The sequence below is a fragment of the Meles meles genome, chromosome 21 (genome assembly GCF_922984935.1).
Source record: "Meles meles chromosome 21, mMelMel3.1 paternal haplotype, whole genome shotgun sequence".
Lineage (NCBI taxonomy): Eukaryota > Metazoa > Chordata > Mammalia > Carnivora > Mustelidae > Meles > Meles meles.
Genome location: NC_060086.1, coordinates 21,133,660 through 21,155,866, shown reverse-complemented (window position 1 = coordinate 21,155,866; position 22,207 = coordinate 21,133,660). Strand labels below are relative to the sequence as shown.

The following is a 22,207-nucleotide window of genomic DNA, read 5'->3' as shown; positions in this document are numbered from 1 at the left end:
TTCCTATTACATCCAAGAGTTCAGGAAAGAAAAACAGCACTTCCAAAAGTTGTTTTAAAATATTTGGGGGAAATGTTAACATTTGTTAAACCTGAGGGTTGGTTATGGTAATTATTATGTTCTTTAAAAATAAATAAAATTTAAAAAAAATATATATATATACACACACACACATGTATATATATATATACACACACAAAAGTATCAGTGAGCAAAAAAGCTTACTACTCATGCTACATGTGCAGGGAAAAACCTTAGGCTCCTCATCCCCCTCTGAGAGGTGAGTTACCAGTGTTGAGAAGGCGTGCGTGGGAAGGAGCTCCATCACCTTGGCCACCACCTCCAAGCTCTGGCGCAGGTAGCGCTGCCACTCTGTCTGCTGCTGCGGGGGAAACAAGAGAAGGATCAGCTCTCCCGGGAAGGCAGAGTCTTGACATCTCCCCTGCCCCTTCATCTGCAACCTCAAGTCCACTCTCACACAGAAAATCTTGAAGAAATGGCAAATGATGGAACTGGGTTACTCAGTACTTTAAAAAGATCAACCTAGAGGGGCACCTGGGTGGCTCAGTGGATTAAGCCTCTGCCTTCAGCTCAGGTCATGATCCCAGGGTCCTGGGATGGAGCCCGGCATCGGGCTCTCTGCTGGGTGGGGAGTCTGCTTCTCCCTCTCTCTCTTCCTGCCTCTCTGCCTATGTGTAATCTATCTCTCTGTCAAATAAATAAATAAATAATCTTTTTAAAAAATTAAAAAATAAAAAGATCAACCTAGAGTATTTTTTTTAATCCAATGAATTAACTTCCTAAAAAGTTATTTCCTCAGACAGCACATGACCCACACAGAATGGCCTAATTTTTCCCCTACGGTCAAAGGAATACAGATTTCAAAAAGCCACCTGTGAAGTGCTCGAGCCCCGCTTATGACGTTCCAGCTATAGAAATGTTCACGCATTCGTCACCTTCTGAGACAGTCCCTGACTACCTTCCTGTCAGTACAACGGACCACATCAGTGCCACTCAAAGTATCGCCCACAGGCAAGGGAGCATCTCTTGCAGGCTCGTAGAGAATGCAAATTCTGTGGCCCACCCCCAAATCAAAGTCTGCCTACCAAGCTGTCCCAGTGATTCTCACCCATGCTCAACCAGGAGAAGCACTGTACGAAATCATACGGTTAACAAGAAGTGAAGCTCACATTTACCACATACACACAATGTGCCAGGCATGTAGCCAGTCCCTCCACAAGCTACCTTCATGGAACTGTCAGACACACTGCTCCCCTTTCGGGAGAGGAGGAAATTAAGGCTCAGAGAAATTAAAGGCCTAGACTTCTACCTCCTTGGGGTCCAAGGCCTTTGGGCTCCAAGTACAAGGTTCTTTCTAAACCAAACATGGCCACCCCTCAAGGTCTCACCATGCCACCATCACTGTTATTTTGAAAGGCATACCAGTGACCTGAAAATTCTGAAGTGCATGGTGGGTAAGAAAAAGGAACATGGGAATTGTGTCCCTCGACACATATTCTTGGATGGGCACACCAGCATCAATAAAGTCAAGACTGACTTTAAGACACAGATTTATAAAATACACTCAGAAGAGACTTCCTTTCGTTCTAGGCTTACCATTTAAGTCGTGCTTTATTTCCACCGGCATCCGGCTGGCTTTTGTTTGTTGCCCAAAGTGGGGAGCAGAGGGGTGGAGGCGAGGCAAGGGAACGAGAGGAATACAGAGCCCTTACGAAACCTCTTCTCAATGTGCATATGGCTTTTCTGCTTATATCTCTAGTCCATACAGATAAAAATGCCTGTCAACTTACTTTTACAATTAAGGAACCTCAAAAAATGAATAGGATATACAGCTGACCCTTGAACAACAGGGGTCTGAACTGTGCGGGTCCGCTTATGTGGGATTTTTTTTCAACAAACACAGTACAGTACTAGAAATTCATTTTCTCTTATGACTTTTTTTTTTTTTTAGATTTTATTTGTTTATTCAACAGAGAGAGAGAGAGACAACAAGAGAGGAAATACAAACAGGGGGAGGGAGAAGCAGGCTTCCCGCCGAGCAGGGAGCCCGATGCGGGGCTCGATCCCAGGACCCTGAGATCATGACCTGAGCCGAAGGCAGCCACTTCATGACTGAGCCCCCAGGTGCCCCCTCTTATGATTTTCTTAGTAACATTTTCTTTGGTCTAGCTTACTTTACTGTAAGAATACAGTAAAATACAAAGCACATGTTAATCAACAATTTTTTTTATAAGACTTTCAATGAACAGTTAGGTTATCAGCAGTTAAGTTTGGGGGGAGTCATAAGTTATACTCAGATTTCTGACTGTGCGGGTAGTCAGTGCCCCTAAGCCCCGCACTGTTCAAGGTCAGCTGTAAAGTTCAAATGCACAACTCAAACTATAAGGCTACTCTGGCTCCAGAGCAGAGAGCTTACAGGTTCCCAGTCTCTGTTTGGACTCACACCAAAAACAACAACGACTAAGGTCGATGAGGACACGCTGCTTACATCGTCATCCAGAGTCTCGTCATCCAGCTCCTCCAGCTGGGCCTGGTTGTATCTGAACTGGATTCGATTCAACACCTCCGTGAGCAAAAGGACTAGTGCGTCTTCGTACCTACGTGGCAGAGAAAAATTTACATCAGGTGACAGCGGGCTTTTAGCTTAGGATTTTGAAACGGCCTCCTGCACTCTGAGAAAGAACGACATCCCTGCCGGATTACTGTATACAAGCAGCATGCGAACTAGATTTAGTTTGGGCCTTGACAAGTGCGTGTGTCAGACTGGAATAGCAGCAGGGATATTTCCTCATTTCGCCACGTGCCAGGCATCTTCCTGATGGACTGATGGGTTCATCTGCACGGATGGACTGAAGGATCTTTTTTTTTTTTTTTAAAGTCAGCTCCATGCCCAGCATGGAGCTCAACCCAGGGTTCCATCTCATGGCCCTGAGATGAAATTCCGAGCTGAGATCAAGAGTCGAACGCTTAACCAACTGAGCCACCCAGGCAACCCACTGACAACCACTCTTCAAGTCTATCCTGCCTGATATTTGCCGTGCTATCCCAGATCTCTTGTGGTTACTGTCTGCATGGAAAAGCTCTTACTTTCAACCTATTTGTGTCTCTGAAACTGAAGTGAATCTCTTAGAGACATGTAGTTGGATCATGTTTTTTTAATCCATTCTGCCAATCACTGCTTCTTAAACTAGAGAAGTTAATTCTTCACATTTAATGTCATTACTGCTAAGGAAGGACTTCTGCCATTCTGCTACTTCTTCCCTCTAGGTCATGGCTTTCGTTCAACTCCTCCATGACCACCCTCTTTTGTGTAACAGACGTCTAGTGTGCCATTTCATTCCCTTGTCACTCCTTTCACCATGCATTTGTGAGTCATTTTCTCCATGGCTGCCCTGGGGATTATAGGTAATTATATATAAATATCAATTTATACTGATTTAATATAGGATTCAATAATTCAATCCTTTTACCATCTAAGAGAGATGGCTGGTATTACTGGTCTATTTCTGATGAGGAAGCCAGAGTTAAAAGAAGTTAAATAAACTAGCCAAGGTCACCAAGCTAGGTGATTTGAACCTGTGATTCCATAACTCAACATCCTATGCTCTCCCCATAAACCACCAGCAGTCTTTGGGCCTGCTCCAACCACTCCCCAAAACCTCATCTTTAGTCAGTTTTTAAGAACACTTAATACCTAAAGGAAGAACTGGAAAAAGTCTGGGGGAACCCTGCTCCTCTGACCTATATCTAAGAACTTCTCGAAGAAACATTTAAAGCTCCAGGCCTGGATATCTCCCATACGTGGTAAGAACCTACCTCAGAAAACAGCAAGTTACCTGCAGCAGGTACACCAAAAGGGCCAACAAGCCACTAATTTTCAAGAACAAACCGGCTGCTAAATGTCTGTCTGTCCCAGAACGTTTCAAAGATAGGTTCAGGGACTCCTCCCTCCTCACAAAGCTGAGCATCCAGGCCAGGAACTCAGCATCACTCTATCCCGCACTCTAGGCTGCCGGGGCTGTGAGCACATAAAGCACCCTGGTCCTCCGCCTCGGGGAGCCTCCATGGCGTGGGCACTGCAGGAAGACCGAGCGGCAGAAGGGGCACAGGCACACCATTCTTCCTATGCGCTCACCATCCTGGCTGTGTCGCCCCGGCCAACAATCACCCGGAAGTAATAAATGGTTCCACTTTCAGCTTCCCCATTCCTGGAACCAGCCTCATGCACAGCCAGCCTGCACCCTCTCCTCTGCAGAGTGAGCTCCAGCTCCATGGGGTGCCTCCTCTGAGCTCCTGTGGCAGCTGGGTGCTACCCTCCTCAGAGACCTGAGCTCCAGCTGCATGGGGTCCAGCTCTCTGATCTAGATTTCAGTAATTCCACCTCGTTCCCTTGGACCCTCAGCCCTAGCAGTGGGGCTGCATCCTGTAGTTCTCATCTGCTTTACCTTGGTGTTTCCTTCTTGCTCTTCCAAACCTCCAACACCAGTTTCAGCACTTTCCTACACCGAATTCTTAAAATAATTAAGTCTGGTTTCCATCTTCCTGACAGGTCTCTACCTAATAAACCATCTAAGCCCATGCAGGTGAGTTCCGGCACAAGTTAACCAGAGGTAAAAGGTATCCAGTGGCAAGATCAAATACAGTCCATCCAGTCTAAGTCACAGCCCCTGGAATGAGACTCTGTAGAGGGTCTGCAGACTCCACTAGAGTCCTCCTGAACAGTCAAGTCACACTGCAGAGTCTGTTGGGCACAAGAGCTCATCTTTTCTTTGAGATGGAAACACTGACCACCTCTCCCCACAGTGTTTGCAAATGACTTAACTTGGGCTAGACAGGCAACTGAGCATGGCCCAGAAATGAATGCTGGTGGCGAAAATCACTAATAACATAGGCAGCATCTGTGGGAAAAATTGCCAACAGCCTCAAAATCCCATTTCAGTAGACTTCAGAGAAAAAGGTAAGATCAAACACTTAAGCCTGGAGCTTATATCTACCATTTGCTCAGACAAAAATTCCTAAAGTTAATTACAGAAATTTTATGCTATAAATTGCTATACTGAACCAAAACATTTTCACAATTTTGCTAGGAAAGAAAATCCACTTCAGACCAGAGGGCAGATGAAACCTGTCATCTACAAATTGTTTTGCTGAGCTAAAAGAGAATTGAAAGACTTCGTATGCATAGGATAACCTTAAATTAGACCTAAAACCCTACTGGCAGTTAGCAACGCTGGCATAAAAAAAAGCTTATCACATAGAAAATTAAACCCAACTAGAAACCAGGCTAAAGCACACTTAGGAAGTATTTGGTCCCCCAAAGTGTCTGATGAGGGTAGGGAGAGCATATGGGTGGGGCAGACTCTGGTTGTCTACCCAATACCCATTCTTCTTTTCTCCTTCAGTTAGACAATCGGGCACTGAGGCCAACTGGAAGACTACATTTCCCAGCCTCCCTTGCAGATGGCAGTGGTTGAGGACATATTAATAGAAGTCAGTGGGCAGAGCCTCTGGAAGAGCATCTGTTGTCCAACATCTCCCCTTCTTACTCTTGCTACCTGAATCGTGGTGTGATGTCTGTAAATGCAGCATCCATCTCTGACCACAAAGTGACTGTGGAGACAGAAGCCATGCCCGAGGCTGGTAGAATAAACAGGTAAAAGGATCCAGAATACAAGTAAACATACAAAGAATGAGAAGGCACTGACCATTTATCAAGGGAAAGACAATCAACAGAAGCCAACCTAGAGATTCCAGCACATTGGAATTACCAAAGACTTGTAAGGCAGCTATTATAAGCATCCTCCATAAGGTTTTTCAGATAGAAGGTCCTAGGGACTGAATTGGGTCCACTTGAAATTATTATGTTGAAGCCCTAACACCCATGTAACTATATTTGGAGGTAAGGCCTGTAAAACAGCCAGTGGTATTCTGTTATGTGAGCTGATCAACACAGTAGGTAAATGATCAAGAGAAGGAAACCTGGAACTTAAAGAATGAAGGACAAAAGAAAGAACTGGCAAGTGTCTGGGTAAATAGCATTTCTCTAGTATTTTCCAGACTACTCCTCTCCTCTTAAGATCTTTAAAATGTTAATGATGGATGAAAGCAATAATAAAACATCTGATGGGGATTTCCATGGATATAGATGTAAAATGTGGCAACCTCCATCAAAGAAGGGAGGGTAAATGATGTATGTGGCAGCAAGGTTCCTACATACACTTGCAGTGGTGAAATGCTAATGTGAAAAGCAAATATACTGTAATACGAGAGCAAGCTCTAGAAACTACAAAGAGATATCGTAAAACAATAAATACACTGAAAAGGGAAACTAAATTTGTGTGAAACTAACAAGAGTCCCAAAATAAATGAAGCAAAAATGATAGGGCTGAAAGGAGACATGGATAAACCCACAATTATACACAGAGAGCTCGCCTCTCTCCTGGTCACGGACAGAGCATGACAGAGGACACACAGAACCCAACCGCCAACCTGACCTAACCGACATCTACCGAATACCCCATTCAACAGCAGCAGACTACACGCTCTTGTCAACCACACTCTGAACAATCACCAAGAAGACTGTCATAAAACAAACCTTAGCAAATTGAAAAGAACTGAAATCACATGAACTATGTCTGCAGATCATAATAAGCAGAAGATAGTAACAAGAAGATAGATGGGAAACCTCCAGATGTTTGGAAGTTAAACAGCAAAGAGAAAACCCCAAGAGAAATCAGAAAATCTCTTTGGCAAACAAGAAAAGGGAACATAGGACAATCTGATGGGTGCGGCTAAAGAAGTAGTCAGAGGGCAATCTGCAGCATGACATGCTTGAACACACAGTGGAGATAAACCTAAAGGACCTGTGTGGCTGGAGCCACAAATGTGATTGCTGAGCACCCCAACATCTGAGTTAAATAAAACGGCAGCAACTGCACAGGTGTTCAGTAAACGATGAGTATAAGTACAAATGGACAAAAAAATGAATAAATGCACAGGCAAGTAATGGACAAAAGTCCTAGTCAGGTGACTACAAAGCCTGGGGCAGGACCCTAGACTGCTTTCTTTTTTTTTTTTTTTAAAGATTTTATTTATTTATTTGACAGACAGAGATCACAAGATCACAGACAGAGAGAGGGAGCAGGGTAGAAGCAGGCTCCCCGCTGAGCAGAGAGCCCGATGCGGGACTCGATCCCAGGACCCTGGGATCATGACCTGAGCCGAAGGCAGCAGCTTAACCCACTGAGCCACCCAGGCGTTCCCCCTAGACCGCTTTCTTAACTCAATGCAGTAACTGAGACCCCATTCACTTGCTCTCTGCAGCCGTCAACAGCATGAACAGCATGAATTCCTCCTCACAGGACCTAGAAAACTCCTGGAGCCCTGACACAAACTTAGTTATCACCTTTTATTAACTGTCTCAAAATGCCACGTGCCACAAAGGCACTTCCTTTTCGTTAAGCAGAAAACCCACCCAGAAGGAGAGGGGAGCAGGTTTTCTCACGCTCGCCCATGTTTGTTTACAGTGCAGCCCAGTGTCACTCAGAAGCCCTGGCTGGTCTGTGGCGGGGACTTGCCAGTACTCTCACGACAAAGGGGATCACAGGACATGACTCAGTTAACTCTAGGTTGCTTAACTCCCTTCAGGTTTCCTCATCTTCCTGTAAAAATAAGTTTCTACACAGGTGGCTGCTCCCACCATGACAAGCACAAAGAGAAGGGAGAGCGGGAAAGAGAATGAAGAGAACCAGCACTTATTCCCTGCCGGCAGCCAAGGCACTGAACACGTTCCAGTTCATTTCCCTTTCTCAACAACTTGTAAGCAGACACAACGCTCCCCGGAGTACAGCTCAGGAAAAGGAGACCAAACCTCAGGCCTTCGCAAACCACCATGTGAAAACGGCCAGTGTGGACCATGCACTCCAGCAGCAGCTCTGCTGAGTGGGTCATGTTACAGAACACATTCCTCCAACAGTGGGACATGAGCCCCAGCAGCTCTGATCAAGAAACTCGAGGGCATTCTCACAGAGTGAGGAACATGCAGCACTCCAATTCCCAAGCTCCGAGGTCCAAAAATTAATCCATGTACATTTGTGCTTCTAAATGGAGAGCCTACAAAGCCTACAACACTTTGTTGTGATGAATGATGCAAAACCAATAGACCACAAGGGACAGGAACTGAGCGCTGTCTCTAACTTAACCACACCCACGTTTCCCATTTAAGACACCAAGAAAACATTCTTGACTAGTTCCTGCAAGATCAGTTACTTCTGAAATTCCGGTTCAAGCCACAAATGTGATTCCAAAAGCACCTCATCTTCTTTCAGATGTTTATCAGCTGAAAACATCCGATTATACTTATGTGCTTTTTTAAAATGAGTAGGTCATTAGCACGAGCCAAGGCTCTTCATCAGCCCTTCTGCAGAACTGCACATGTCTGACATATCAGGGTCTCTTAGAACCTACAACAGTGGTTGCCACATTTCAAAACCTTCATCTATGGATGTGAGCACACACCCGCACAAATGTATAGTGTAAGAGGTGACAGGAAAAATACACACGTTAAAATTCAACTGTTTTCTTTGTGCCCCTCAGGGGACTACCTTATACACTGCCTTTGGAGAAGCAAGCTAGACCACTAGGCAGTGTCTGATCAACAAACAGTTCCCTGGGAGATGGTTACTGTTCAATATACTATTTGAAAACCACAGACCAGCTTTGAAGAGTTGGGGTTTTTTTGTTTGTCTTTTCAAGGGCATAAAAGTGTTCTAAGTGTATGTTTAAAAAAGAAAGTCATTAAAAATTAGAAAGCCTCACTTAGGATGACAATCAAATGATCAATGAGAAAAATTCCTAATGTTTAAAGCGGTCAGCCTTCATCCCCGACAACTGTGACATCAGAAGACAGATGCACAGGCAGGCGGGTCAACTCGTGCAGGTGGAGGGCTCTATCACTTAACTCCACGGTCACAGGGCAGCAATGTCTTCTGCTACTTATCACAGTTGTGGTCATCACTGTGATCAATGACTGAGTGCCAACAATAGGCTAACTACTGGGCCAGGCACTTTATATATACATGATTTCCTTGAATCCTAACCATCCTGCAAGAGACGTCAGTATGTGCATTTTGCAACAGGAAATGTGATCAGCATATAACCTGACCAAAAGTAACACTGCTCCCACGAAGCAGAAAAGGAATTAAAATTCTATACCAGCGCTCTTTCTGTTGGTACAAAAATGTGCACGTGTTTATTTAATACTAATAATCTGCCAGCACATATTTTCTCAATGAAACCATATTCTCCAACCTAAAACACGTTGGTACTGTGCTTTAAAAAGCACCTGCATATTAATCATTTCCTCAGTTTATTCTTCCAACAAGCCTGAGAGATGAGAAACATCTACCACTAAATATAGCAAAATCAGGCACAGTCCCAGAACCAAAGAGTACAACCATTCAGCATACAAAATAGAGAATAAGGCAGATGTACCTTTTCTTTGAGAATCTCATTCAAAAACACTATTACTTAGAGTTGGCAAATTCACCAAAACAGGATCTACTGTTGTGTAACCAAGTCTCAGATACATGAGTGTGCTACCCATAAAGCACATCTGACCTGTCACCACAGCAACATGGAAGCTGTTGTGCAATCACAAAAATAACAGTTTGGGAACAAAAGTGCAAACGTTTAAACTTGGAATATTAATATTCTGTTTAAAATTTAAAAAAACTTGTAAAACCTCAGCAATACAAAGGGTTTTAGAGGATCAGTCTGACCTCTTCCCAGGTGGGGATTCACCTTACCACCTCCGTCGGGCACACTTCTGGGGAAAGGCTGTTCACTATCCCACCACCAACAATGGATGCCATGGACTGAGCAAGTGTTCATAATGCGCCAAGCATTCTCGATACACTAGCTCATTATTTCTTTTCTGAAATAAGTAACCATAGTGTACAGGAAATATACTTTCTGCCTGTAAGAAAAATGATCTTGATGCGGAGAAAGGGGAACCCTCCTATACTGCTGGAGGGAATGCAAGCTGGTGCAGCCACTCTGGAAAACAGTGTGGAGATTCCTTAAGAAACTAAAAGTAGAGCTACCCTATAACCTTGCAATTGCACTACTAGGCATTTACCCTAAGGATACATGTGTAGTGATCCGAAGGGGCACATGCACCAGAATGTTTATAGCAGCAATGTCCACAATGGCCAAACTATGGAAAGAACCTAGATGTCCATCAACAGATGAATGGACAAAGAAGATTGGGGGGGGGGGTGCGCATACGTGCACTCACACACACACAGGAATACTATGCAGCCATCAAAAGATGAAATCTTGCCATTTGCAATGAAGTGGATAGAACTAGAAGGTATTATGCTGAGCAAAATAAGTCAATCAGAGAAAGATAATTATCATATGATCTCCCTGATATGAGGACCTTGAGAGGCAGGACGAAGGGTTGTGGGGGGTAGGGAAGGAAAAAATGAAACAAAATGGGATCGGGAGGGAGACAAACCATAAGAGATTCTTAATCTCACAAAACAAACTGAGGGTTGCTGGGGTGAAGGGGGCAGGGTGGCTAGGTTATGGACACTGGGGAGGGCTTATGAAATGGTGAGTGCTGGGAAGTGTGTAAGCCTGACGATTCACAGACCTGTACCTCTGGGGCAAATAATACATTATATGTTAATAAAAATAATTAATTTAAAAAAAAGAAAAATGATCTTGAGAAACACCTGAAGGGAAAAACATTTCCCCATTTACTCTTTTTTAAAAATACAATAAAAAGTATAAAAGTGATTTTCGCTGGACTGTGGGATCATGGATAACTTTTCTTTATATTTTCCTATCTTTTCCTAGTTTTTTAAAATACTTATTTTTCACAAGCCTTTATTACTTTATTTAGGAAATTTTCAAACATATACAAAATGACCACGAATATAATGAACCCTAAGTTAGCATTAATAAAGGTCAACATCAATTATCAACAATGGCCAACCCACTTTTCCCTCTATCCTCAGTGGATTACTTTAAAGCAAATCACAGATGTCTTATCATTTCATCCAATAAATATTTCAGTTTTTCATTTCTAAAATAAGGGCCATTTAAAAACAAACCCATGAAAACACTGTCACACCTAAAATATTAATAGTACAAATCACTTTTTTAATCAGAAAAAAAAGTTCTAAGAAAAAAAAAAAAGTATAAAATGCACAATGACATAACTACCTAACCAGTTTACGTGACCCAGTCTCACTGAAAAGGTCTTGCTGCATGGCTGCCCCTGCAGGCCACAAGAAAAACTGGCAAAACTGTCTATTTCTAGTTACCAGCGTTTCTGGGGTTTACCTGTTGAGAACCGCTTCCTTGTCTCCCAGACGGCTTTTAATTTTACTTGTCAGATAGTCCAAAAAGAGCGTCCAAATATCCAAGCAAGAGAAGTAACCTTCATGAGTAGGCTATGATGCAAAAGAAATCCAGACAATGAAATTACTTAATGCAACTGCTTCTTAGAAACACACCCACCGGTGCTTATTTCCACCAGAATGGTGCGACCATATGCCTAGATTCCCTCCACTTCCTTGTAACCACAACTGGTATATTTTATTTTATTTAAAGACTATTTATTTGACAGACACACACAGCAAGAGAGGGAACACAAGCAGGGGGAGTGGGAGAGGGAGAAGCAGGCTTCCCACTGAGTAGGGAGCCCGATGAGAGGCTCAATCTCAGGACCCTGGGATCATGACCTGAGCCAAAGGCAGACACTTAATGACTGAGCCACCCAGGTGCCCCACAACTGGCATATTTTAGATGGTCTTCAAGACTGAGCCCTAGTGATCCTAATAAGACAAGGGTGTCATGAACACATCATTAGGGAGAGACTGTGCAGGACAAACTGAATTACAAAATAAGCTGAGCAGATGCCAATCTTTAAATGTGAGAGGGACTGGGGTCGGGGTGGCTCTCACAGATCATCCAAATCTGTTTTAGAGAAAAAGAAACTGAAATCCAGAGACATTTTATTCAAGGCCAGGGGTAGAAGCAGGTCCCTTTACCCCCAGCCAATGCTCTTTCTCATATATACGCCTACAAAACCAAACAAGTCAAGCAGAGAAAGACAATTATCACATGGCTTCACTTATATGCAGAACATAAAGAATAGCATGGAGGACATTAGGAGAAGAAAGGGGAAATGAAGGCGGGGAAATCGGAGTGGGAGACAAACCATGAGACTATGAACTCCAGTTAACAAACTGAGGGTTTCAGAGGGCAAGAGGGTGGGGGAATGGGTTAGCCCAGTGATGGGTATTAAGGAGGGCCTGTATTGCATGGAACACTGGGTATTATATGCAAACAGTGAATCATGAACACTATACCAAAAACTTATGAAGTACTGTATGATGACTAAGATAATTAAAAAAAAAAAAAAACAAAAACCCAGTGGCTCCAAAGGTGCCAAGTTTACACATCCGAAGGTTAGGAAAGTAACATTTTTTTTTGCAATCTTCCTACAGAACAGACTGAAAATGAGCTTCATTCTGACCCTCAGGCGTTATCTCTTCTGCAGAAGGAGCGGTGTCCAATAGGCTCATAGCAATCTCTAACCAGGTGTTGATAAAGACAAAATGAGGACGGAAGAAAAGAGTGAGTCTTTGTAAGGTCCTCACGTTCCAATTCCTTAAGAGCCTTGAGATTCTACTTCATGCAAAAATCCACTGTGTTCTCCACAACCTAGTCCTTCTCACGCACATTCAATTTCAACTTGTGACCCCCCAATCCCTTCTATATCTACTCAAATTCTTGCTACCTCCAAGAGCTCTTTGGTTTTATTTGTGATTACTTCACTGAGCCCCATGTTTGCTGGCAGGATCAGACAGGAAAAGAAATAATACCATCATCTTCTAGGATCAGTTTCCTTCCATTTCAGATCTACAAGGAAATCCAGAGGCTTACAAGGGCGTAAGTGGGATTTACACATTGGGTGGTAGCACGAGATGAAGTTCTGTACCCAGGCTAAGTCCGAGACAGAAAAACTAACTTTTTCGGGAGCAGACGCAGGCAGAGCCCAACCTCACAACCCACAGTGTCTCCCTGGAACTGGAGTGCACAGCTTAATAAGGAAAACTGAAAGGGCCATCCTCAGAAGACAAAATGACCATTTCCTGTCTCCACTTCATCCTCTGCAAAAGCCAGGATGTCCATGACACCAAAAGAGCCAGAAGAATAAGGGGAGAAAACAATAAGCCAGGTGGAAATAGTATGGGCGGCTTGTAGACAGGAGATGGAATCTTTCCTAGCTGCGGCTCACTGAGCTTCCTGTAGGTCGCCCCCAGCTGTCCCTCCTTGATCTGAAAACACCCACCTCTCCCTCCACAGAACGTAACTGATCATATGCATATGGAAATGCTTTTGGGAAAAGTCACCACACAAACTCAAGGTTTATGGTTATGTCAATTATTATATTATATATTACATATATAAAATATATATATTATATACTACAATTATACACGTCCTCCCCATGCCTCTGAATTGAGGACTTACCATGTGGCTGAGGACCAGAAAATAAGGTGGGCAGGTACACCCTCAGTAGGACCTGAAACACAACCCCACCTGCAAGCCCCATTGTGAGGCCCTTGTGTGCTGCGCATAATCTAACCTTTGACAACTGCTGTGGGTACAGATGGTTAAGCTCATAAAGACGACAGGCTGGCTGCACTTTTGGAGTCATCCAACATTTCAGAACCCTCACAGACCCATTTTAAAAATCTATCTAGGGGCGCCTGGATGGCTCAGAGGGTTAAATCTCTGCCTTTGGTTCAGGTCATGGCCCCAAGATCCTGGGATCAAGCCCCGCATGGGGCTCTCTGCTCAGCGGGGAGCCTGCTTCCCCCTCTATTTCTGCCCGCTGCTCTGCCTACTTGTGATCTCTCTCTCTCTGTCAAATAAATAAATAAAATCTTAAAACAAAAGTATCTGTACTCAGATTTATTTTTCACACTCCAGGGCTGACTGATCACTAAAGAGCCTGACAAGTTCCTTCAAGAATTTAGCGACGCCTCCCTTCTCCAAGCACGTCACAGTGCATTGGTCTTTCTAATCACAACAGCCCCGAAAAGTGGACAGGTGTTTTTCTTCTTCCCATTTTGCAGATGAAGAAACAAAGACTCAGAAGCAAAGTCACCTACCCAAGGTGACAAGATAAGGAACAGAAAGAGAACTAGGATGTGGAACTTAAGCCTCCTGGTACCGAGCCCTGTCCCTGGTGCCACACTACCCCAGGCACTGTTTTAAGAACGACAGGCAGGTACGGCTGGCAGGTGAAAATGCAAGACCAAGAAGGACCTGGTGATGATGTGGTAAGAGATGGAGCAGGAAGACAGAAATCAGATATTTCTAGGAACACCTCAGTGAGGAGAGCAATGGTGGAAGCCAACGCCTGCAGGGGCTGGAGGCGCTACGCAGGACACTTTGGTGAAAAAAAAAATGTAGGAAAAGAAAACAAGAGAGGAAAGAGTTAACAAAAGATACAAATACCATCATTTGTCTCATTATTATTCTTTCAGTGTACGGTAACCAGTACTAAAATTTCTTACGGATTCTATACCCAACATGGGGCTCCTGGAACTCACAACCCTGAGATGAAGCATCAGAGGCTCCACCACTGAGCCGGCCAGGCGCCCCTTAGGAATTTTAGAAACAAAAGGCAGAGGGGCACCTGGGTGGCTCAGTGGGTTAAGCCTCTGCCTTTAGCTCAGGTCATGATCCCAGGGTCCTGGGATCGAGCCCCACATCAGGCTCTCTGCTCAGCGGGGAGCCTGCTTCCTCCTCTCTCTCTGTCTGCCTGCCTCTCTGCTTACTCGTGATCTCTCTCTGTCAAATAAATAAATCTTTAAAAAAAAAAGAAAGAAAAGAAACAAAAGGCAGAAACACTTGAGTACACTCATAAGCCTCTAGACAAGAGGAAAGAATGTGTTCCCACTCCACAGATAATTAAATTATTATAAATTATGATCACACTGTTAATGAACAGATGAGAACTTAAAGCTCTATCTTGAGAGCACGTCACTTCTTACTCTTAAATCTTATTCCAAAGAACTCCCCTGCTCCCACCAGCTCCTGATCCTGGAGTGCGCTCTGCCATCTTTTTTCACTCTGCCTCTGCAGGCAAGGGCAGCCCAGCCTGCAGTGAGCCACATAGATCACCTTCCAGCTTCCTGCTCTTCTGCCCAATGCTCAAATCTGCTTCTGCCTGGACCCCAAAGGACACTGACTCCCACAGCCCGGGAGCCTGCGCCCAGAAAGGAAGGTCCTCATACAGGAAGCCAAGAGAGAACATGGGAGCTCACCTGACAGTGACCTCAGTTAACGGAGGAAGAAAGAAGCCTGTTGTTTTCTTCATGACCATAGCCATTTCTTTTCCCAGTATACAAATATAACACATATAAATACACAATACCACTAGGAGTTCAATAGAAAACGAACACATGGGATTCTAGAGAGGGGACCACAGGTGATGAACACTGGGACAGACTGTGAAGGTGCCCACCATAGTCCATCTCCTTAGGTGAGGAAACTAAATCTAAGGAAATTAAGAAGACTGGTCCAAGGACACAGACCTCATAGATATAACCAGAGCTCAAACACAGAACTGTTTGTTGGGTTCAGGTCCAAAGAAGCAGGTGTAAGAGCTGCATACTTTAAAACTTCTATTAGGGGCACCTGGCTGGCTCAGTCGGTTAAGCGTCTGCCTTCGGCTCAGGTCATGATCTCAAGGACCTGGGATCGAGCCCCACGTTGGGCTCCATGCTCAGTGGGGAGCCAGCTTCTTCTCCCTCTGCCCCCCCCCCCCGCTCATGCACACACACTTTCTCTCTCTTTTGCCAATAAATAAATAAAATCTTAAAAAAAAAAACAAAATCACACTTCTATTTGGCTTTTTTCTATACTGCGTATAAAAGGCAGATAGAAAACTTCACACACAGAGCAAAAGAGCAAAACATTTTATTCCATTTTCCCAAATAAACCCCTTCTTCCTGACCTCTGCACTGGCTCCTCGTCTCTTTCATCTGCTACACTTACTCTAAGGTGTCTACCGAACCCTTTCTTCCTGCCCCCCCCCCACGGGATCAGTCTCAAATCGTTCCCACCTTGAGTGCTTCTGGCCTACCTCCTCCCCCCTCCCCCATCTCGTCACCTCCTCCATTCCTTCTCAGGCCTGGTGAGCTCAGCGTGCTACCATTCTAGCTCTGCACTCACCAGCCCTTCTACCAGACGTCTTGACAATCCTCAACCCAGGTCCTCCTTCACCTGCACCCTCCCCACTGCTCCCAGGAACAGGTCACCCTTACCCACTGGGGGTGCTTAAATTTACACGCCCTGAGGAAACCTAGCTCACCACTGTACCCTCAACCACATACACACACCCCTCCCAGCCCAGGCCCGTGTCTCTATTCCAGCCTCATTTAAGCTACAACATTAGTGGTTTGAACTACCAAAACAGGGGCACCTGAGTGGCTCAGTCATTAAGGGCCTGCCTTCGGCTCAGGTCATGATCCCAGGGTCCTGGGATCAAGCCCCACATCGGGCTCCCTGATCAGTGGGAAGTCTGCTTCTCCCTCTCCCACTCCCCCTGCTTATATTCTCTCTTGCCATGTCTCTCTCTGTCAAATAAATAAATAAAATCTTAAAAAATAAAATAAAAAAATAAACTACCCAAACCATCTACTTATAAAATCACCTGCCCTCACTGATCCAGTAACATCATCACCAGGATACACCAACAGAAAGAGCTTCATGGAGGACACCCAAAAGCATGCACGAGAACGTCCACAGCAACACCATTCATGATCACCAAAAACCCAAAAGCAGCCCAAATCAGCTGTGGGATGGACTTGCAGATAATGACTTACTATAAAAGCAATGAGGGCAAACTACGGCCCCACACAACACAGGCGAATCGCACCAGCGGACACTGACTGTAAAGGCCAGACATAACAAATACATACTGGATACTTCCGTTTAGAAAAGCGCTCCAACAGGCAAAATGAATCTGGGACATGAAGGCAGAGTTGGATAACGTATAGGGAGACGTGAAGGGGAAGTGATTGGGAAGGGATACGGGGAGGGAGGGCGGGGGGTGTTGCTGGCTGGCAGTAATGTTCTATTTCTTGACTGAGGTGGCGGTGACATGGATTTGTTTGTTTGGGGGAAATTCATCAAGCTGTCCATGTATGATCTGTGCACTTCTCTGTGTGTGACACTTCAAGGAAAAAACCTTATTCTAGAGACACTCACAAAAAGATGAGCTCTGAGTGAGGTACAGAACTGCTAAATCGCTACACTATACACTTGAAACTAACGCTGTGCACTAAGTCTACTGGAATTAAGAAATAAATCACACACACACACACACACACGCACACACGTGCACATGCAGGATAGGGTATGACAGAAATGTCTGCAGCCCAAGTGGCTGCACAAGTCTATGAACTGACTGAACATCTCTGAACTGTATGATTACAATGGGTGAATTTCGTTAAGATGTAAATTTTACTTCAATAAAGCTTTTAAAATACACACACAGGCACACATACATATGAAAAGACACAGGGTCACAAAATGTAAACTCAATGAAGGCACAGACTTCGCTTGCGAGGGTTATGTGTCTAACCCCTGATACACAAAACAAGCTCGAAAGTACCTGCTGAATGGGGGCAAAAATCAGATCCACCAAAACTTCACTCTTAAGAGCTTCACTACTTGTACTCCTTGTAGGAAGTTTTAGTGACAGTTACAGAACTAAAGGCCCTAATTTCAGACTATTTGCATCTTTTGCTTCTCCAGCAAAACATGGTAAAGAATACAGACTCTATGAGTTCAAACCCTGGCCCCACCACTTACTGATCGTATGACCCTGAGCAAGTTACTCTTTGTGCCTCAGTTTCTTTATCTGGAAAATGGAGACAGTAACACCCACCTCAAAGCATTGTTTAAAAGGATACATGTGTCAACCTTCACAAGGTAAGCACCATATAAATGTTTGGGAAATAAAGAAGCTCTTTCCCCTGAAAGCAAGAGAGTAGACTTCCGGGGGTGGGGGGCGGCCAGGATGAGCAGTTCTGGTGTTTTACCTGATGAAACGTGTACTTGAACAGAAGCGTCAAGAACTCCACCACGGGGAACTGGGAGTAGGACTCGATTCTTCGCAGGTGGACACTCACAAAGAGCCTCAGGAAGTCGGTGAACTTCTCAACGTAGCTACGTAAGACAGGAAGACGAATGGTGACAATTGGAACCCCAGCCACCCCCTCAGAAGAAAATTCAAATTCAATCCAAATTTCTTTCAGTACAAAACTATACAGATTTAAAATATATTTTCAGTTAAAAATATAAAGGCCTGCAACAATTACCTACAGGTCAGGCAACCCTTCATTCCATTACCACCTGAAACATAGCAGAAAAGCAACTTTAATCCTCAGACACTATCCATTAAGGCATCCTATAAACTAGTGCTCTCACAGTTTCTAACCCTTCAGGTTATGGCCCAATTCAAATGAAAGGCAACGGTACTAAAAAGTCGATGGATAGAGCGTGTGCATTATTTCAATGTGGCAAGTCTGGGAGGCTGGCTGGCTTTGCTAGGAGGCCAAAGTATTAAAATGAATGAGCTAAGAACAAAAACAAAATAAGACTAGACCAAAGGCATGGCACCCAGGTAACATATATTCAGGCTTACAACCTGATGCTTGTTCTTCCCCCCACCCTCTGGCTCCCAGTGGCTAATCAAACACAAGGCCATCCCAGTCCACTCTAAAAGTGATAGCAAAAATAAGGAGGCGGGCTGCCCGAGCTGGACAGGCCTCGGGGACAACTGAGTCTGGTGCTTCATGGGGCAGATGAGGCCCAGGAAGATACAGTGACCCGCCCGAGGTTGCTGAGCCAGCTCACAGCAGAGTGGGACCCCCATCCACTCCCACGCCAGTGCTCTTTCCTTTCACAGCACAGGGACTCCCCCATTCATGTGTATTCACAGTGTCATTGCCCAGAGGAGTGTGGGTCGCAGCTGCAAGGATAAGAGACTGCCGTTACTAAACGCACAGCACACCATCATGCTCACATTTCAGAAACCGTCATTGTAAGCCCCTCGATACCAAAAGGTGATTAGAAAATGAGATGGACATACCTCTATAAATCATATTTCAGAGACCAATAAACAAAGATAAAGATTCACTACAGGCCTTAGTCAAAGATTAATTATTGGCCACAGGCAATTATGACACTCACCACTGCAAAAAGCTTTTTTTTTTTTTTGCTTTTTTTTTTTAAAGCAAGGATTATGCAATAATAAAGGCGGGAGAGCAAAAGACTACTCCTGGGAAGGGCAAATCGGCCCATAAATCCAACGTCCCCTCCTGTACTGTTCCTGGGACCCAGTACCCTGCAGGCGGCCCACCCGCCTATCTGACCTCCACACCGCCACTAGGAGCTAACACGTGATGTGTAAGCTTCTTTGCAGCTTAAAAAAACAAAAACGAAAACCATTCATTTGCTCATAAGGAGAAAGGCTGTCTCTGTGAATCATGGGACCAAGGCCTTGAAGCATAGTCAGGAATTCAAATGAACAGTTTTCAGAGAGAGTCAGGTGCGAGGAGACTTCTCTCCATGCCTTGGCCCATGCATTCTCCAGAGGCGGTGCCTCCTGCCTCGCTCTGCTTGTCACGCGTCTTCTGCCGTGGCTGTCCAGAGCCGTTACCAGAAGACGCTCGATTCCCTGCTACCCATCAAGCAAAGGGAAGTCTTGGGGAAAGGGTGAACTGCCTCGATTTTAACCTCCAGCCCCATTTTTGATGCGCACAGACAAGGGCCGTTTGGAAGCCGACACTCTAGATTTACCCCACCTCATTTTCCTCCCCTTGCCCACCTTCTGGTACAGGTGCTAATGAGCAGTGCAAAGTTAGAAACAGACACCAGAGGAGAAGAGGAGCAGAGGCCTTGGGTTGGAAGCTCCTAAACAGCTGAGAACGGACGTGGCTGTTTAGAACTAGCGCTCAGGGGCCCAAGAGCCGGGGAGCAAGCACACAGTACTGTTCAGGTCACCTTTCTGCTTCCGGGAACCTCTCAGCTTTCTCAGGGTTAAGAGGAAGCACAGGATTAAAACATAAAACCAAAAGCACAGAAGTTACACGTAACAAAAGCGTGACATTGACAACCCGTGACCACATTTTTTTACTGCCCGATGCAAGCCATCAAGAACACTGTGCTACAAGTAAAACTCAAAGCATCGGATACCTGACGGCTGGTGTGGGCAGCTGGACTTTCTGTTAACATACGAAAATACAGCCTTTCTCAACCAAAGCTAGAAAGGATATAAAATTGTGTTTGCATACTGATGCCTTTGCATTCATAGAGAAAGCGCTTACGAAATAATGAGAAATAAAATCAACGTATCACCATACGGGATCATGAGCTCTTTTGTGATTATACAAAGAAAATTTCACACAAAGCTTGTTTATAGGGAACCAAACCAAAAGAATCTTATGAATCCACGTTTTCAACTTTAGAAAACCCTTAATAAAATTGCTAAATTTAAAAAGCACTAAGGTGGTCTTTAAGCACTTGACTTTATATTCTGCTATTTACTCTAAGAAAAAGGAAAATGCCTTAACTCTGTGTAGCTTAAGAACAAAAAACAAGCCCAGGAAAATGGATTAAAATATGAACAACATTTGCTGCCTGGCAGTCTATAAATATTTTCTAACTGAATACGATTTATCCACCTGGATGTTTCTGAACAGTCAATATGATGCTTTTAATATAAGTTTCCAATTTCCCCTCTTACTGGTACACAGTGGTAGCATCGCATCATTGAAAGCTGTAGGACAGACAAATGACATCATCCAGAGGACAATGCCTCGGGGAACCATGATGGGTTATCTTTTGGAGTACTTCGGAAAGAAAAGCAAGGTCGTTTTTGGCTCCACTCAAGGGGAGGGAGCGAAGAAGCCCAAGTGTGTGCTACATTAACACGTGCCCTTATTCACACCCCCTCTGTGGATGCAAGTGTGCCACCTGCGGGAAGCTCCCAGTAACACCATTCCTCTCTGCACCGCACCATTTCACTTGGGAGAAGTCAAATAGTAATAACTGATGGGCAGCATCAAGTGAAAGGGGGGATTAGAGCTCCTGTACCTCCATGGCCTCCTCTCACGTTCCTGGCTACGCACGAGCAGCAGACTTGGCTCCTGCGCCACCTGAGACCTGCAGGCGAATCGTGAGGACAGGGCGGGGCGGGGGGTGCGGAAGGGAGGACAGGAGGCAGAGGGGGGAAAAGACAACACACCTACACAGTTCACAGTCACCTTCCCGGCTCAACTCATCCCCCTAGCCACCCTAGCCCTTCCGGCTAAGCTCAGGCTTACTGGCAGACACCTACCTGTCCGTTCCTCATCAGGAGCCCCACACTCTGAAACCAAAGAGGATTACAGACACTATGCAGCACAGCGTGATAAACAGTCGCCGCCCTTCTGAGGACACGGCCGACTCAACACGTGTTTTCATTACCTCTCATCGAGTTCTTCCAGCCTGCTCTTCACCGTGTGAGCATTGTTATCCTTGGTGATTTTCTGCAGGAGGTAGAAAGTCTGCTGGAACATACGTAGTAAATACTCCTCGAATTCCATAGGCACACAGTTCTTGGACATGAGTTCATTGATGCAGGACATGGCCAGGACCCCAAGCCGGCCGCGTTCCTGACCCAACACACAGTTCTGGCTGCTGCCGTTAACTGATGCCATCTTTCTGGCCCGGATGTCACAGCCAAAGCGCGCAAAGTGGAAGATGGTGGTTAGGAGGGATGGGGTGATGCTGGCAGACAGAGGAATCCAACTGAAGAGATGGGCCAGGCACTCCAAGGCCAGGGAACAGATATACTCACTCTCCGCATCAAGGATGGGGATTGGCTGATTCAACAGTTTGGCTGAACTAGGACTCTGCAACAGGTTACTCAGTAAGTCACCTGGAAATACAAAAAGCTCTTAACATACACACTATCGAGTTTCTTACAAACCAATTTACCTACAACAGAGAGAAAGCAAAAGCCATCTTTCGTTAAGCTCCATATTAAAGAGATCTATAAAAATGTAAAATAAAGCTACTCCTACTTCCCAGGGCTCAGTGA

General features: G+C 44.8%; 1 protein-coding gene across 2 annotated transcripts in view; it reads right to left on the bottom strand.

The window, feature by feature from the left end:
- Positions 1-22,207, bottom strand: part of XPO6 (exportin 6) — a 101,910-nt gene that overhangs the window by 27,955 nt on the left and 51,748 nt on the right. Inside the window, exons 7-11 of one of the 2 annotated variants that reach the window (XM_045992988.1) lie at positions 21,592-22,045; positions 18,162-18,288; positions 11,374-11,483; positions 2,510-2,618; positions 290-382 (exon numbers count right to left, since the gene is read on the bottom strand). In XM_045992988.1, the coding sequence (XP_045848944.1) occupies positions 290-382; positions 2,510-2,618; positions 11,374-11,483; positions 18,162-18,288; positions 21,592-22,045 (893 nt within the window). The remainder of the gene's footprint in view (positions 1-289; positions 383-2,509; positions 2,619-11,373; positions 11,484-18,161; positions 18,289-21,591; positions 22,046-22,207) is intronic. The other variant, XM_045992990.1, reaches the window with a different exon arrangement.